This window comes from Puma concolor, chromosome B4 (genome assembly GCF_028749965.1).
Source record: "Puma concolor isolate L17-30 chromosome B4, mPumCon1.1.hap2, whole genome shotgun sequence".
NCBI classification, from domain to species: domain Eukaryota; kingdom Metazoa; phylum Chordata; class Mammalia; order Carnivora; family Felidae; genus Puma; species Puma concolor.
Window position 1 is genome coordinate 107853000 of NC_141673.1, and position 18488 is coordinate 107871487.

General features: G+C 42.0%; 1 protein-coding gene across 42 annotated transcripts in view; it reads left to right on the forward strand.

The window, feature by feature from the left end:
• CACNA1C (calcium voltage-gated channel subunit alpha1 C) overlaps positions 1–18488 on the forward strand; it is a 767747-nt gene that overhangs the window by 557603 nt on the left and 191656 nt on the right. For 27 of the 42 annotated variants that reach the window (XM_086714447.1, XM_086714442.1, XM_086714440.1 and 24 more), the window contains exons 7-8: positions 3060–3256; positions 14437–14540. In XM_086714447.1, the coding sequence (XP_086570573.1) occupies positions 3060–3256; positions 14437–14540 (301 nt within the window). Of the gene's footprint in view, positions 1–3059; positions 3257–14029; positions 14134–14436; positions 14541–18488 lie in introns of all 42 variants that reach the window. The other 15 variants (XM_086714435.1, XM_086714443.1, XM_086714446.1 and 12 more) reach the window with 1 other exon arrangement.

Genomic DNA, 18488 nt, shown 5'->3' on the forward strand with positions numbered 1-18488 from the left:
CATCTTTGTTTCTGTTTCCTACATCACGTTCCTCCTTTCTTCCCTGGGACTTCATGACTCTGCAGAAGAACACCAACACATTTTCACATTCAAGCCATTTTTCCCCCACCCTCAAGTGCATGTCGCAAGGACCTGCTGATTTGTGTGTGTTCACATTTTTCAAGTGTTCCCTTTAGTGCTTTTTATAGAGACCTATTTTTACCAGATCATCATTGCTTCTTAATTGTTCTCAAATCTTTTTTATTGTTGTTCAAGATAGATTTAAAATAGCAGAATGGCGCTTGAGCCTTAAATAATCTCTGAATCTCAACCCTTTCTTTTTTATTAATGAGATCACTTCTCCTGATTCCATTTTCCTTTCAACATATATATTTTTTAATACCCTAAAATATGTTTTTCTTCCTTGAGGACACTCAGAACTCATTTGGCAACCTTCACTTTTTCCTTATTTTTGTCTGTTTCAGGAAGAGAGAACACAGGGAAGGCTTTAAGATGAGCAGTCATAATACAAAGATTAATGGCATCTTTATTCACTAGAAAGTAAAACAAGAGAAGAAGAAATGCAAGTTATCCCTCTGTTCTTCCGCCTTCTCTTTTCCTCCCATCTTCTATATCATTCCAACACTTATCATAGTGACTGAACACATCACGGTAGAAAGCCATCACCAGAATGGGTGAGAGCCCAACAACACGTATGATCTGTTTTTTTCTTGGTTTTCCAGACTCTCAATTTTTTAGGTGTTTCTTGCCCACTTTTTCATGTATTCTTTAGGTTTTGGATTCACTTTTTAGTGTCCCTCTTTTTATAGCCTCTCATTAGTTAAACTCACATCCAAATCTCCAAAGACTTCAAAAATTCAAAAGTCACAGAAGAGTTCTGTGACTAGAGTTCAGTTACATAAATGGAGCCCTCCTGGGAGCCAGGCCCTAGAGTCAGAAAATGGTGTAGACAGTCATTCCCTCAAACAGTTCAGTGACCAGTGATGAAGACCTTTACAACTTGGTCATCACAGAAAGAATCACATGCAACCTGAAGCACCAGGCCAAGAATAAGCCAGGAAGCAGCACTATTCACAATAGCCCACACCTGGAAACAATCCAAATGTCCATCAGCTGGTGAATGGATAGGCGTATAATGAAATGCACTCCTTGGCAATAAAAAAGAATATACTATACTGATATATGCAACAACACAGAACACAAAAACATTATGCTAAGAAAGAAGATAGACACAAAAAGCCACATATTATATGATTCTGTTTATATGAAATTTCTAGGGAGGCAAAGCTATAGAGACAGAAAGCAGATCAGTTTGCTAGGGGCTGAGGATAGGAGCAGGGATTGACTGCAAACAGGCACACAGGAATTTGGGAGTTTGATGGACATGTTTTAAAATGGATTGTGGTGATGGCTGTATAACTATATAAATTTACTAAAAATAATTGAGCTGTACATTTACACTGATGAATTGTAAGACATGTAAATTATATTTCAATAAAGCTGTTAAGGGAGAAAAAAGAAAAAAAGCCAAGACACACTCTGGCATATATTTTCAACCATACTGCTCAACTCATTTTCATAAGAACTGTCTCTTAGTTAGGATTAATATTCCTCTTCCTGTCCTCCTCTTGAGGGTGAACAGTTTCAAATTTGAAGCCACAAATTGAGAAAGACCAACCAATATTCTTCAATACAGAGGTACTAGACTTGTAATTGTTTTGATGCATATGAAACAAGATAAGACCCAGGGTGACCTGTTATCTCTAAATGAAGAACTACAAGTAAATTCTCTATCCCGGGGCTTATATTTATTCACTGTCATTAACGGCAATCATTTGTTTGTTAGGACTGGAGTCTATTCTGTTTATTATTGTTACCTTCTATAAGCATGAGACAATGTCTTTAATTTTACAAACTTCTGTAAATTCCAAACTATTACCTTCCACAGCTGGGGCCAACTCTCAGTATTTTGCCATAATGGGAATTCTTAGATCAGTCAAGTCTTATTTCAATTCACCAATGATCTCCACACCAAAAATGTAAGACACATCTTAACTATTAATTTCCTAGTAGCTCTCCCTGGCATGTGGAATTGGTCCAAGCCCTGTCTATAGCCACAGTAGATATGTTATATGGTTTTCTGAAAAAACTCTGTCCATACTGAGTATTCTCCCTATTACCCACTGCCACTTTGTCCTGATTAGAGGTCAGAAAATGATTCATCTCTTCTGAAATGTATAAATTCTGGAGACCAAAGAGCAGTGCTGAAAGTCTGTAAAAGTCAGTAGTATTTGGAATCAAGGGTTATAGTAAAGATTGCTATGGTTGATACTTTCCCCCTATGGTCAAAATTTATTTTTTATCCTTTATAAAGTCTTCCACTGTAAAATGATTTGCATGCCTGGTAATGCATCATGTAACATGTAGTGGAGAAAATGTTACTGAATGGGATTTGTTGGCTAATTATGTGATAGAGTCTTCCAGTCAATATAGCCCTCACCCTAAACTCTGATATTCCAATGGAAGTGTCCATAGAGACTTTATCACCAAAAAAAAAAAAAAAAAAGAAAAGAAAAGAAAAGAAAAAGAAGAGGAAAGGAAAGAAAAGAAAACAAAAGAAAGAAAAAAAGAAAAGCAAAGAAAGAGAAAGAAAAAGAAAAAGATCATTTTCCAGGATATTTTCCACCTGGAGTAATTGCATCATCATTATTTTTTAATTGGCCATTTGACTATGATGTCAACATGTTTCAACAGAAAGTGTGATAATAGCCTTACTGTCTTTGAAATCAATTATTGAAGTTAAAATTCAGTCTAACAATTAGTTGAAAGTACTGACCTACCAAATCAATGACACCCTAAATGAATACCTAGTTCTATATGTTGTTTAATTTGTCTATGGGGGAACTAACGAAAACTTGTTCTGCATTATTGTTGTGGTTGTTTTGCCTATCCCATCAACCTTATCCTATCACTTTTCTCTCTGACTTCTCTCTCCTTCTTTCTCTGCCCATCTCTCTCCATCCCTTCTGCTTCCTTCTCTTTTCCCCTGGTCATTCAAGATGTTCCAGCAGAAGATGATCCTTCCCCTTGTGCTCTGGAGACTGGCCATGGGCGGCAGTGCCAGAATGGCACTGTGTGCAAGCCTGGCTGGGACGGGCCCAAGCACGGCATCACCAACTTTGACAATTTTGCCTTCGCCATGTTGACAGTGTTCCAGTGCATCACCATGGAGGGCTGGACAGATGTGCTATACTGGGTACGTAGCTTGAGATGGGTGGAGGCAAGGAGTCCAGAAGGCTGCAAGCCTTTCTTTGACATCTCCTTTTTCCATTCCCCCCATGACTTTGTGGTCACGTACACACCTTTGTGGAATAGTTGATGAATGTCTTTGATTTCTTCCAGATCTTTGATCTGAGAAACAAAGCATGAAATTTGCACCCTAATGAGTCTCTCTGTTTGCCCACCAGCCTAAGAGAAATGTCATCTCTCAGTTTGTCCTACTGTAGTGAGAAACACTGGTGTGCATCTGATGCTCTGTGAATGAGGTGGCCAAACCTAACACGAGGATTCTATTCAAGTCCCCTTCTCATTGTGGAGTTCCTTCTGTTCTTATCCTTGTCTTGCATCTGTCCCCAAAAGAGAGCTAAAGAGCACAATTATTAATTTTTAGGGCTAAAGAGAAAAGTCATACTTGGTCTTCTAACAAGAAACAATTTTTATTGAATTGTGTAGCATTATGGCATGCTATTATATTTCTATTTCTCATGTTAATCATACCTTATCATATTAGAATCGTCCATCAGACAAATACATTGCCATTATTTTCACTGCTAACAAAATACTCTGCTGGTTATGTGATGCATATTTATAAATACCACTTCCTAAGTGTCAACCAGTTGACAGTAAATCTTCTTCTACTTTCAAGATGCCCTTTTTATCATCCAGCAGCCAACACTACTTTGCCAACAAAGCTGTTAAAGTGCCAGATTTTTGCCTATGGGACAGGCAAATATACACACCATATTTGAGCTGTCTCCATTCTGGCAAAGTCAAGTCCATTATTTGTAAAAGCTCCAGAAAATATAATTCTTTATAGTATCTCCTACTTGAGCATGAGGAATGACTTGCCAGAATCCAGTGTTGTTCTCCAGCATTTGGGTGAAAAATGCTTGTTGCCAGTCTTGAAAATACCACCTCACACAGAGTTTTGCAAATAGTCAAATTTATTTGGCCATGCTGAAAACAGCCTAAGATCCTGCTTAGGGAATAGTGTCTACACACTAAAGCAGGGAAGAGGGAGAGGAAAGTGAATGCCTTCCCATTGAACAGAGCTGCCAGATAGAAAGGAACTGATGCCAAGAGAGGTGTTGACTTCTTCCTAAAATCATAAGAGTTTTGTAACAACACAGAGATGTGGTACAGGGTATTGTATCTTCTAATTTTTTCATAAGCACCATGTCCTCTCGATTCAAAACTCTTCTTCCCAGTTTCTATGTTCTAGTCAACATGCTGAAACCTTGTGTTGCTATGAAATGCATACTTCTGCAAATGACTACTAGAAACTTGCCCAAGAGCCTTGTACCCAGCAAACATTTATTGAGCATTCCTTGCATGCCAGGGATGCTTCTAGGTATAGAATTCAGACATAAATAACATCCAGTTAAGACTGAAAAGTTCAGTCTAGAGAAACAGTAAATCTAAACTAAATAATGGTTGTACAACTGGAGCCTGTGCTCCAATGGTATTGTTGCTATGTTGTGATACTTTGAAAAGAAGACAAAGGCCAAATCATCTCACCCTCAAATTAAAATGAAACACTGGAAAACATTTTTCCAGCCTATGCTCAATACAAAACTGGTCTGAACAATTTCTAAGAGGAAAAGAAGGAATTGAACTAATTTGAACTAAATTGAACTAATTTGCCTAAATATGCTTAGGCAAATTTATTTTGTTTAGCAAAGCTGATCAAATTTCCCAAGTGGCTCTTCTACCTTGGGTAGATCCCTCTGTCTAGCCAAGGACAGAAACATTCTTCTGCACATTGAGGTTTCTGCTATGGGCCATAGAACATATGATCATATGGAACTGTGCTTTGGAGCCTCATCACTTGAGCTTCAACCCTATGCCTTAAGTTGCTATAGGAATGACTTCTGTGGCAGCAAATTGAGGGCAGAGTGGCAGTGGGTGGGTGGGTGTGGGGCTGGGGGAATAGGTATAATTTACTTTGCTGATGGCCCTGATATATTTTTGTGATCTTCCTTCATCACTCCCTCCCTCTCCCCCACCATAAGTCATTGATACCCCACCAGCCAGATGTGACCCAAAGAAATACTGTCATAATGACAGCCAGAGTGGGGAATGAGAAGAAGCACACAACTGCAACTACCAATTTTCAGCAGCTGTGTTGTGCTTTCTCCCCTGGGGTGTATGTGATAGAGCTCAAGCTGGGAACAGAGAAAGTGTCAGAGGTGAAGGAACAATCCCAGGCTCATGGGACATGCCTCTCTGATTTTCCCAGCACCTTCCCAAAAATGGCCATGTTGTGTGTGTGTGCATGTGCATGTGTGTATGTGTCTGCACACATACACACATGCACATGCACATATGCTCCTTAAGCTGAAACAACTTCATACTTGGGTATTCGTGATGGAAGCACTTCCCAGCCCAATGCTCCTGCTTTCAGATAATTTTTCTAATTGCTTTGACCTTTCCATGGCCATTTCTTCCTTTCTTCCTTCTTCCTCTCTCTCCCTCTTACTTCTTCCCCTTCAGCCTTCCTCCTCCTTGCCTCTGGCCTGTATCTATAAACCCACAGACTCCTAAGTCTTGATGTATCTTAGTATAAAACATGGAACTTTCTAATTCCCTCCAAGCCACTGAATGAGAAGTTCCAAAGTTAGGACCCAGTATCTGCACTTTGGAAAGGCTTTCCAGGGAATTCTGATTCCCAAGCTAAAGTCTGAAAACCCCTAGAAATCTAACCTATTCAGTCTGCATGGTGCTGCTTTGATGCCACTGGATTTGAACCAGTCTAAGGAGCTATGGTTTCCATGGAAATTGGGGGAGTAGGGTCTTCCACTCAGAAAAAATGAATTTCCCTTCAAATGCAAGGGGCAAGTCTAGAGGATGTTGGAAGGAGCAACCAAGATTTTCAAGTACAGCAACGAATGGAAACCCCAGAGCCGGGTTCATTTTGAACTATCAAACACCTAGTTAGATATACCTAGGGAGAGAAATGGCCATTAAAGCACTAAAGAAGCAATTGATTCAATCACTGGATAAAGCTTGGGATGGAAAACACCAGGAAGGTCACCAGTAGCAAATGGCAGACACCTGCTTCCTACCATGGATAATATCAAGCTTATTTCTCTTTTTCTGTGACATCCGTTATTCATCCCATTGTTATGATTTTGAAGAGTTAGTCGACTAAAAATATAAGATCAAACTGTAATACTTGAACAGTTCCTCAGCTGTTAAAGCTATTAGCCATACATTGGGCCAAGGCCCCAACTAGGTGAATGATTTGTTGAAACATTTATTTTACCAAGTCCGCAGATGACAGGGTAAGGGGTAGGAAACACTGGGGATTTGAAAATTAAGCCGAAACTCAGTCTGAGGTGTGGTTTCTTTGGGCAATGGCTTCTTAAGCCAAAGCCTGTTCATTTACTTTCAGGACATCCACCCTCTTTAAAAATGATGGGGAAAGGTGATCAAATAAAAAGTATCAGCCTTCTTTAGAAGCACTGAAGCACCAAAACCGAGGGAAGAATCCAATATTGTATGGCATTTACCATTGGTTTCCATTTCTATGTTCAGATTTTGTTTGCTTTTTTTTCTAACAAAATACCCCTCGCCTTCTGCATATAATTCAAAACAACTTGTCTTATATGGTTTGAGTATGTGCCTTCCTAAAGATAGAAGAGACTGTTGAATCAAGATGATCTGCAGAATTCTTAGACATGATCAAGAACTAGGGTCAGTTTGAAATCCTGAATATTATCCCTTCCACGTTGTGGCCGAATCGCAATTAAGTAGCATAAACATCAACCAAGTGTCTGTTCAGTGCTGACTTTGTACTTGAGATAGCCACATGCTCTTGTGAAACAGAATAACATGGCTACTTACTCAGGGTTTAGAACATCTGGAGAGGATCACATGTAAGACTCGTGGGAAAAGGAAGCAGGAGTTAGAGTAGGCATCACCCAAGAATACACATTTCTAGCTCTTTCATAATCTAGATAACTGAATAATCCTTCATCAAGAGGATTCTGTTGATCTCTGCTCACTCAGTGCCCTCCTGATCCAAGGTCCCCAAGAGTATTACATACTGTGGAGCACAATAAAAGCACTCTGGTCTAGGTTTTCCTGGACTCACACCCCAGCCCACCCTACCACCAACATACTGGGATCGCTTCTTTCTGACACCACCCATTGACCCCCCACACTTGGTTTCTCCAGGATCAGTTGTTTCATTGATCCTTAAAAAATAGAAATTGGACTTAAAATAGGATTAGAAAGAATACTTAGTGACAAATCATATAAAGAAAAGATTTGTTAGAATCACAAATAGTGTCTTCTGTAATATCTGGGTTAGTTTGGACTCAGCAAGAGAACTTGGGAACAAAATTCTAATGTTTTAACCTTTCATAAGTCAGTTGTCAGCTCCACACTTTGTCTTGTCGTCCCACTTACATGTCTGGACATGCTGGCAAGATAATTCCTACTAAACTCTCTCTCTCTCACACACACACACACACACCCAGGCAGGTTGATTCAGGCTTTATCCTATTTTTCACCACTCAATCTTTTCTTCAAAAAGCCACCTTTTTTCACTGCAGAATATAGAAAATGAGTCTCTGAAGGCATCAAGAAAGCAGAAATGAAGCTGAGCTCTATTGATGACCTAATAGTCATTCTAAATGAAGAGCTGAGAAAAAATCCTCAAGTAACCTAGAAACAGTATTCTGGGCTCTTTAACAGGTGTCAAAGTAGAGAAAGTGGTAGGTCCTACTTAAGACCCTGCAGTTCTTAACTTTTAATCTGCTTCAGTGAAAGTGCTCCCCACTTAGTGCACATGCCGCTTTAAATAAAGAATGTCATTTAGTAAACTGGTGGTTTATAAGCATATCAAAAAGAAAATTAACATCTCTCAAAGATATTATTTATTTAATTATTTGGTTTTATTTTATTCATTTCCCTGGAATTAGAGGAGTCCTTATTATTCAATAATTCCATTTAACAAACATTTATTGAGCATGTACTGTGTTCCCAGGACTGAGTAGGGACTCGGGTAGAGAGATGGGGAGGTGTTCTGCCCTGAAGGAATTTAGGATCTGATTGAAGAGCTAAGGGACACACAAAGAAACATAACTTAGCAGCACATGACAGTACACTCAGGGAGAGCAGAGAGAGTTCCACACTGGCACAGAGCACTTCAGGAAGAAAGTGGAATTTCACTGGCCTTGAGGCTCTTCCTCCTGGGAAAAGCAAGCTTTATAACATTTTGGGAGATTGGAGAGAACTGTGTTTTAGGTTCTCTCAACAGCTCAGCTCAGCTGCCCCAATGTGTCTGAAAAGCCACCTACCTAGAGGTGCAGTCACAGGCATCAAACTCAACCCCACACCTAGTGGCTGCCCAGGACAAACAAACATTTCTTCCTTTGTCTGTGAGCCAGCCTTCTCCTACACAGGTGTTCATACCTGGGGCCACCAGTCCACTCCTTACGCCCTCTAAACTTCCCCAGGATGTCAATGCATGATTCCAACTGAGTTCAGGGATTTTTTTTTAATAGATCAAGGATTTAATTTTGTTGGCTTGCCTTTATGTCAGGAGGCTGTTGGTGTCTTTCCCCACATAATCCAGGCTTTTACTTGTGCCCTGAGGCATTCACGGGTTTTCCATGTACAATGATAAATAGGTGCAGGGGGTGGAAAGGAGTCAGGTAGTACCTGTTGTCTGACTTGCTACTCATTGACCTGTGGATGGGAACCCCATGTCCTCTAATGATTCTAGCAGCCATATCATCCTCTAATGATACTCTGTGCAAAGCACTGTGACTTTTATGGGTTTACACCTCCTGCCTTTGATGACAAGTGACAGACTTCTTGGCATTTGCTGAAACTACTTATTCTTTTTAGATCCCCAGTGCCTATGCTACGAATCTGATAGGAGAAAATACCACAACTTGAAAACTCATGGAAATCAGCTAGGCTTGAGAGTAGCCTTGACAGACTAGGGTCCAGGGGTTTTGTTCCTCCTATTTTTTCTTTCTGGGAAAAAATAAATGTTGGATTTGAAGGTCTAAGGTTGAAGTTGCCCTCAAGGAATTAAATGTTCTTTTCAAAAGGTTCTTCTGTATTTTTCATTCAGTATCACCTTTGGTGTGTCTATGGATTCTGGGAATTATTTTAATAAGGTGTGTGTTTCAGCAAAGCCTGGTGTCATCCTGTTAGTCCTTGGGCCTGAAGGCCGCAATGGCTGCTTATGGTGGACATCAAGATGTCTAAATACATGCCTTCCTTACAAAAGTCACAAAGCTTCCTTTGTTATAGGCCTAAGAAACATATAGCTTTAATGGTTTGAGAAAACCCATCCTTTTTCACCTCTAAATAAGGGTGTCAGCAATCTGGGTCATTTTTAAAAAATATGCCTTTATTTATTCTCTCTCTTCTTAATAGCTCTATTCCAGCTGATTTAAGACATCAATCTCATCACTCCAGGCATTGCCCTACTTCAGAGACACCCAGCATTGTATGCTCTCTGCTCAGTCTGCCCCCAAAAGTAGGTGGCCTAGAATAAAGAAGAGAAAGCAAAAGAGAAGACAAGAAAGGGGTGCTTTCCTCTCAGGCCTGAGCCACACAGACCAGAGAATCACCCACTGGTGGCTGCTGAGCATTGCTGCCTGAGGAAGTGATGGGGTCTTAGGAACTTGTTAATCTCCCCACCTGTCCTCCTACCTCCTGCTCCTCACCTGCTATTCTGCATCTTAAACCTTTGAAAGAGAGAGAGACCAAACCAAAAGCATAGGACAAAAGAGAGGTAGGGATCCTGAGTCTCCTGAATATAGCCCTGGCTCTCTACGGGATATCTATAGGTCATGAAAATATCTATGAGTCATGAGGTTACCATAGGGATATCAATGGGATATCTATGGGTCATGAGGTTATTATGAGGATATCAATGAGGTATCTATGGCTCTTGAGGTTATAGGATATCAGTGAGAAATCTATGGGTCATGAGGATATCAATGAGATATCTATGGGTCATGATGTTATCTACAGATCATAATGTTATGAGGCTCTCTATGAGCTATCTGTGGGCAACATGGTCTATAGCTCCATCTATCTGAAGTCCTTAATGATGCTGGAAGTCACTCCCCTTGTGACACAAAGGAAAGGACACCCAATCTGAATAAGGGCCCAAGGAAATTTCCAGGGTTCATGAGTTTGTTGATTTGTGAGAGATATGTGGCCTGGGGAACTGTGTTTTCTGTGAGGTTAAGTGTGCACAAATTTAGGGGTATGAGAAACCAGTCAGGAGAGATTTAATTCCAAGGAGGTTGGTTCAGTGCCAATCAGCCCTCACTCCCACTCACCATATGCCTGGGCTCCAGAGGCAGCTCTGAGAGTGTGAACTGCAGCAAACATGCCATTGCCTTCTGGAACTACTTGTTCCCCTCTGTCCTGAGGAAGGTGAGGAGGTCTGAGATCCTGGGTGAAGCAGGAGAACTCACTCAGAACAGGCCCCCTTGGGGAAAACTCTTCTAGGATTAGCACAGAGCAGTTGGTTGGTCAGAAACATGCATCCATGGGGTTGTATGCAAAGCACCATTGGTGCTTTTCTCAGGTGGGTCCACAGCTTCCATCAGCTTCCTGACCTGCCCACCCTTGCTAACTTAGGGAAGAGGAAGGGGCTCTGACTTTCATTGGAAGGACTTAATCTGAGAAAGGAAAAGCTAGGACACCTGAAGGGTTCATGGCCTTGAATCCACTTTATATAAACACCTCCTGGCAGATGCCTTCTCCTATCTCAGGGCTGTTTTCAACCCTGTCGCTTTCACTGGCACAGAACATGGTGTCTTACACATAGTAGGCACTCATGAAATACTGTTGAACCAACGTGAACTCTAATGAGACCACTGCTAAGACTAGGGAATGGCATATTTCACGGTCCACCATAATAAAATGTGACATACAGACCCTGGGATCACATGGCCATCCTTACAATCATTATGTGGCCTGTGGTTGCCTAGCTCACTGTGGTGCCTTTGCCTTTCTCCTCCTTAACTTTATTTCACCAGTCCTTCCCCTTCCTGTATGACTGCCATATTCTTTTTCTCCTCCTGGGAGTGAAGGTAGTTATAGGTCTTTCCTCTGCTGGTTACTTTCTGGTTAAAGGAGGCTCCCAGGCTCCTTGTGAAAGGGGCACAGTCTGACACACACAGACTTTACTAACCTGTCTCTTATAACAACTGCTGTTTTGCTAGATATTTTAGTATTCAGCCACTGGAAAAAGCCTCCATCCCAGAGCCTGGATGGCTTTTCAGCTGTGGGTTCTATTTTTGATAATTGCCAAGTTCCTAGGAAACCCACCATTCTGTCATAGGATCGCATGGCCTCTGGGCTTCATTCCTGCTCCAGCACTCCTTCTGCCTTCAGTGACCCCATAGTGCAAGGTTTACCCACTCCTGCCTGGTTAGGCCCTTGCTAGCTTCTCTGAGCCTCATACAGCCACTCTTCCCTTTGAGCTTCTATAACCCTGCCTGTTTATTCCTACAACTGCATTTACCACCTCCAGTTGTAGTTGCTTTTTATTTATCTGTCCCCCATGCTAGCAAGGGCTTCCTATTTATAGCACAGTACCTGGCACATATCAAGTTCATTGATTCACTCAACATTTACTGAGTACCTGTCATGTGCAAGGCACTGTTTTCAGCACCAGTGAACAAACCAAATCAGAACTGCCTGTCCTCATGGAGCTTACATTCCGCATGGAAGACACACACATAATAAATATGTGTATATAAATGTATGATAAGTTATACAGTTAGAAAGTGATAAGTACTATGTGAAAAACAGCAGAGTATTTGGGAATGGGAATGCTCAAAAAATTCATGTTAAACCCAATTATGCAATGGTTGAGTGGACAAATGTTGGGAACTCTTCTTTTGCTGAGTGAGTGACTCAGTTCAAACCAGTGATCCCCAAGCCCTTAACACAATTTTTGTACTCTGCACTATGGCTACATTTGGTAGATTCTTCTAACAAAAATATAGTAACCCCAGATACGTAGTATTAGATTTGAAAAGAACATATAGGAATACAACACTTCAAACCAATCCAACTAGGTAGGTCTCCCAGAACTTCTCATTCTTTTCCACTCACAGCACACAGAGAACACAGTATTTGTCCAGCGTGATTAGGCACATGGATAAGGTTTCTTGGAGCCTGAGAAGCCCTGAGGGCTGAGGGCGGTACTATCCCAGCACACATGTGACTCATTTGAGGCACCTGGCTTTCGAATCACCTGGGTGACTAACATTCAGAGTTATGAGGTGTACCGATTTGGGGGGAATGGCCCAGGGATCTGCAATGGTAACAATTCTTCCAGATGATTCTGATGCTGGTGGTCTTCAGACCACACGTTCAAGAACATTGCCACGCAACAAAGCAGAGACAAATAGTGAATCACTATTTGTCGTGTCGCGTCCCTGTTTTTGAAGTTGGGAGTTATGGAGAACGGTGTAAATCAGTGGTTCTCAAACTTTAGTATACATCAGACTCACTGCAGGGCTTGTTGAAACATGGCTTTTTGGGTCCACCTGCAGAGTTTCAAGAAGGGGCCCAGGTATGTGCATTTCTAAGCAGGTGAGGGCCACACTCTGAGATCCACTAATTCATTCAGGAAGTTTTTGTATTAGGAATTTGGATTCCTGTAAGGGAATTTCACAAGGGCAAAGTTGTGGTTCATTTTAGGAAGATAAGACTAAATCCTGATTGGTCTAGCCAGAAAGCATCAAAAGAAGTAAATTTGAGAAACTAAATCAGAATAAATTTCCTGTTTGACAAAAATGCTGCTCTATCACCTTGCATCATGTTCACATGTACCCTCCAGCCAGTGATGTGCTGGTAAATGTTAACCACCAATTCTTAGGAGCAAAGGGGAGAAGGGGTCTGATCGGTGTCATTTGTGCATTTCTGCCCACCATGGTCAGCTTTAGGCTACCGTAGTGACATCACTGAACATGGAACTGGGAAGAGACGCAGTGGCTTTCCAAAGCCTAGGGGAACAAGTTCCAGCACACCACTGCCTCCAGCTACTCCAGGGGTTTGCAGCCTTTCAGACTGTTTCCATGACCCTTGTTAGGTGTGGTCACAGTCTCCAGGCTACAGGCTCTTTCCATCTAGGAAATATGGTTGCAGGACTGGAACTGTTCTCTGAATACATAACTAAAACGACCATCTTTCCTGGGCTGTGGCCCATAGTGCTCGTGAAGCACTGGACTTGTGCCTCTAAATCCTGGGCCCAGATCAGGAAAGCCCCTTAGGAAGTTCTCTCCTTCCTCACGTCCTTGAAGATTCTGGATTTCTGGCTCCATCAGTAAGAGCTGAGGCACTCCTGACACCAAGGTTAGGGTACCCCCAGAGTGCAGTGAAGGATTTAATGCCATGTAAACCCAACTGAGCTAAAACCATCCTACACTGAAGAAATAGTTTTTTCAGGTGGCCCACCTTCTTAGACAAGTGAAAACATTGAAGGAAGCTTTGTGTTCCAGAAAATAAAACAACAGAGAGAGCCAGAAAAGCCTCCTCTTGAGGCAAAGCCTGCAAAGGGCCTTTGCAGGTCAGGTCAGGGTCATGAGGAAGTATTTTGAACATTGAGGGTGACAGTGGTAACCATGGACCCTGGTTTAGCCTCACAAGTCTCCAGTTCTGTTCACACCCTTCATGCCTGCCTCCTCACTTTAACTCATTCTGCTCTCTCTTTCCTGCTCTTTTCCTGCTCTCATTCTGCTCTTCATCTTTCCAGATGCAGGACGCTATGGGCTATGAGTTACCCTGGGTGTATTTTGTCAGTCTGGTCATCTTTGGATCCTTTTTCGTTCTAAATCTGGTTCTCGGTGTGTTGAGCGGGTAAGCTTACCGTTTCTATGTACTCTTTACAATGCAGCCGAGCAAGGTCCCAGGTCCCACTATATACATCACCAGGGTCCTCGGGGATGGGATCCTAACAGGCCAGGAAAACCAGAAAAAAAAGTCCCTGTTCAACCACAGATTCTGACCCACTGGCTGGGCAGGCTATTTGGCCTCTGATTTGGACCTAGAGGATCCCCAGGTCCCGGCACTGCTTGGGTCAGTGTCCAGGAGCTGGTGATGGGCACTTGGCCGTGCTCGGCTGCTGAGTGTGCCTCACTAACTATCATTCCATTCTTCCAGGTCAATGATGCCGTAGGAAGGGACTGGCCCTGGATCTATTTTGTTACACTTATCATCATAGGGTCATTTTTTGTACTTAACTTGGTTCTCGGTGTTCTTAGCGGGTAAGCAGGACCAAGGAAAAAGGTCTTGATTTTATTTATTTTATTTACTCTTTATGCTATTCCTGGCTTTATTCTTTTTTCTGGCTCTGATGAACCTGGGATAAGAGGCCACCTCAGGAGCCTTGAAGTGAATGTCCTTGGTCTGGCTGGACAGAGGATCAAATGTACAAGGATTAATCTGTTGGTTTGGGCTTCATGAGGAGATAGCTAGACTCATCTGTCTCCTGCCAGCTCATGCAACCCCCTCCTACCCTCAAGTGGCTGTTCAGGTAGGCAGGATGCTTCTCCTTTTACCTGAGGAGTTGCATGGTGAGACCCTTGAGTCGAAAGGGTTTGGAAGCAGGGATTGCAGGGAAGATTCACAGACTGTGCTGCTAACACATGCAACAGCCTTGCAAATAGGTACTTGCCTAATTACAGTTTGAGACAGGCTAACAGTAAAAATTTCAGATAGCTCTTATTCAGTACTAAATGGACTGGAGTAATAAGAGTTGAAAAATAAATAAACAAACAATTTTAAATAGAATATAAATAAACAAATACAAAATAAAAATAAAATCCCCTTTGATTCTAATTCATAGACTCAGCGGTCCATGTCTTGTATGTCCCTTTCTGGGTGGAAAAGGCAGTTAGCTGTTCAAAGCCATAGGTTATTTGAGAATAGAGGAGATGGAATATACTTTCCTTTAAGTTTATCTACTTGGCTACAAGTATAAAGTTTGCCTAATTTGGGCTTTCCTCTGATAAAGTTAAAAAGTGGTAGAAATAGCCTATGGTTGAGGCATCAAGCCACCTTGGGGATGGCCCTCTTGATACCACAGAGACTCACTGGGCATTTCTTCAATGTACCTTCTTCTTCACAAGTCCATGCCAGCCATGCCAAGGCCTAACACCAAAATGCTCCTGGTGACCTGCTCGTGGGTGACCCACTCTGCTGCCTTCGCTACATGGGGGTGGGGGACAATCTATTTCTGCCCTGCTCAAGACAGGTCAGCTGCTTCAAGTAGCCTTTCCTATGTCTCCAGGGACATTAATGCTGGGACAAAGTCAGGCCTGATGGGAACAATTGCATTTCATTTTTACTAAGTACATAAACTGGGAACAGCTACTTCTGTCTCCTGCCATTGCCTAATGCATTGCAGGAGCATCAGGTTTAGTCTTTGGGATTTGGTGAAGGAAAGAATCTGCTTCCACCCTCACTTCTTGCCATGGTGGGTGGCCTGTTAGAGACTTTGATGACACCATGCCTTTTGCCAAGGTAAGGCCACACAGGAAACTAGTGTCTTCCATCAGGGGAAAAAATGATGAACAGGACAGCATAAGCCCCTGATTAGCTGCCTGGAAGGTGGAAAGGTTTTGATTTCTGTGTTCCAACACAAGAAAATGCCACTGTGTTTATATGTGAATCACCAAGGAAAGCATTAAAAAATCCAACTTCATCACTCTCACCCAAGACAAATTTGAACACCCCAGCTCTGCACTTGTTAGATGCATAATGTTTGGTGACTTCACCCTTTTAAACCATCTGAAAAATGAAGATAATAATACCAACTCATAGGTTGGTGTGATAATAGAGTGAGATCATTTGTGTAAAATACTTAGCATATAGTAAGTGCTCAATAATGGTGCTGTCATGACAATGATTATTGTTTACTTGGTGCCTATCATAACTGTAATTATTGAATAGAATCATCAACCTTTTCCTTTTAAAGATGAGGAAAGTGCACCCAGATGTAAGTGACTTGTGTGACATCATTATGCTTGTAAGTATCAGAACGAGGACCAGCACTCAGGCACAGCCTGGACCCCATCTTCTCATCGGTGTCTGTGGGATATACACTGAATGAACTTAAGCTGTAACACAAGCCAGAGCTCTGAACCTTTTAAAAAAATGATTCTACTTTCTTCCCCCAAAGATTAGGATCGATTCTAAGCAAGTGAAATTCTCCCCAGGAATCCAAAGTAGAGAATCAGCACTAGCCCATGAAGGCCCCTCATCAAGCAAAGTATCCACTCACAGTCATTCTTGGCTCCCCCAGGAAAGCTGTCTTCTTGGTGATATCAAAGCAGAGAAATAAAATGGCAACAATTGCTGATGTGACAGAAAAGTTGTTTTGAAGACCATGTCTTGGCCCAACTCATTCCCATTGAGATAGTGTGTGTACAAATACCTAGACCAAACCCTGGCACATAGTAATACTTCAAACATGAGTTGATTCTGAATAGGAACACTAAGGCTTTCAGACTTCAGAATCGGCTCTTGTGTAAATTGGTCTCTGTGGAATACCTTCCCCACCATCTGCTCCCTGACCCAGAGTGGGAGTCTGCTCCTCACAGCTCCAAAACTGCTGAGGGAGAATCTCCCAAGTCTTCCTGGGCCACTGGGCACATCCTCTGCCTAGTCAAAGAAGTGTCTGTGGAAAGGCATCTCCCCTTCTTGGTTTAAGGAGGCCTCCTAATCAGTCAAAAGGGCTGACCACTCTGAATGGGTGGCCCTGAGTCCACTCAATGACAAAACCTGGAATCAGGCTCTTACTGGCTGACCACATGGTGGCAGTGGTTTCAGTTTTGAGTCACCATCTTGATCAAACAGGACAGTAATATAAAAGTCACCACAATAATACAACCAAAATCCCACTTATTCATCATTCAGACTTCTGATTAAGCCAACCTTCCAAAAGTATCCAAAAAACTCTCAGAGCCCCACAAAATTCACTGCCCCAATGATAACATGAACAGTAACCATCATTCTCCATGGCAGGCTCTATGCATGGAGCTGCAGGTATATAGCTCATTCAGTGTTCACAAAAACCCTATGAGTTAGGTGTTATTTATAGCTCCATTTTATAGAGAATAAAATTGAGGCTCAGATGAGGAAATTTCACTTCAATTCTTACAGATGAAAATGGAGGATCCAGGGTTAAACCCAGCCAATGGGAATCCACAGCCTCTACCTCTATCCTCCATGTTATACTGTCCCCAAACCCAGTTAACCAGTTAATCCTACATTCCTAAATCATAGTCAAGAAGCAGAGAGGTGAATAGCAGTAAGTGTAGTGAGGAGGGATGAGAGGAGCAGAGAAGAAGCAGAACCAACCCATAGGCTGGCTGCTGGAAACAGCCACTGGGAACAGAAAGAGCCCCAACAAGAAGAACCCCTACACCCATCAGTTAGTGATTATATTATTTACAGTCCAACACAGTAGCTCATCCTCATAAATTATGTCCTTCAGTCACCAAAAAAAGTTAAATTGTGCTTGGACTATTCTGTTAAAGCAGGAAGGAAAGATGACACTCTATAAAGTAAAAAATAGAAATTTTGAGATTTTGATCACCAGAGAGTTAGGCATCCTTTACCTAGAACCTTCACATATCTAGAGCATCTTCTTCCTCATGAAGCCAGATGGAGTCAGCGTAAAGAATATACATCTCATGGATTTTTTTTTTCAAAATGGTTTAGTGTTCATTATCTATTGATCCTCACAAGCTTACAGGACTGGTATTACCACCAACAAGAATTGGATTATATTTGCTTTTCTCTCCAGAAATCTCTGTCTCAGCCTACTAAAATTAAAGCAGTGACAGTGAGATTCCCAACATTGTACTTAAATTGTGGTCAGGTAGAAGTTCCTGGCCTCTGGAATCTGGTCACTCTTTGTTTTTAAGTGATTGCAGAGAACTTCAGACATGTGCTTTCAGTAGACAAAGAGCTCAGGATCTCTTAGATGGAGAGCCATCCTGTCCCCTTTCCCACTGGGAAATGGGTGTGTCTCCCCAAAACAGCAGGGGTCTTGGTGGAGAGGCATTTTGCAACCTGACAGCATGCCTGGCCCATGGCACATAGTTAAGACACAATGTCTAGGCCCAGAAAGAAGCAAGAGAAATGCCAGGACATGCATTCTTTGTGGGTGAAAGCAGAAGAGATAGCAACATCTATAGTCATTTTCA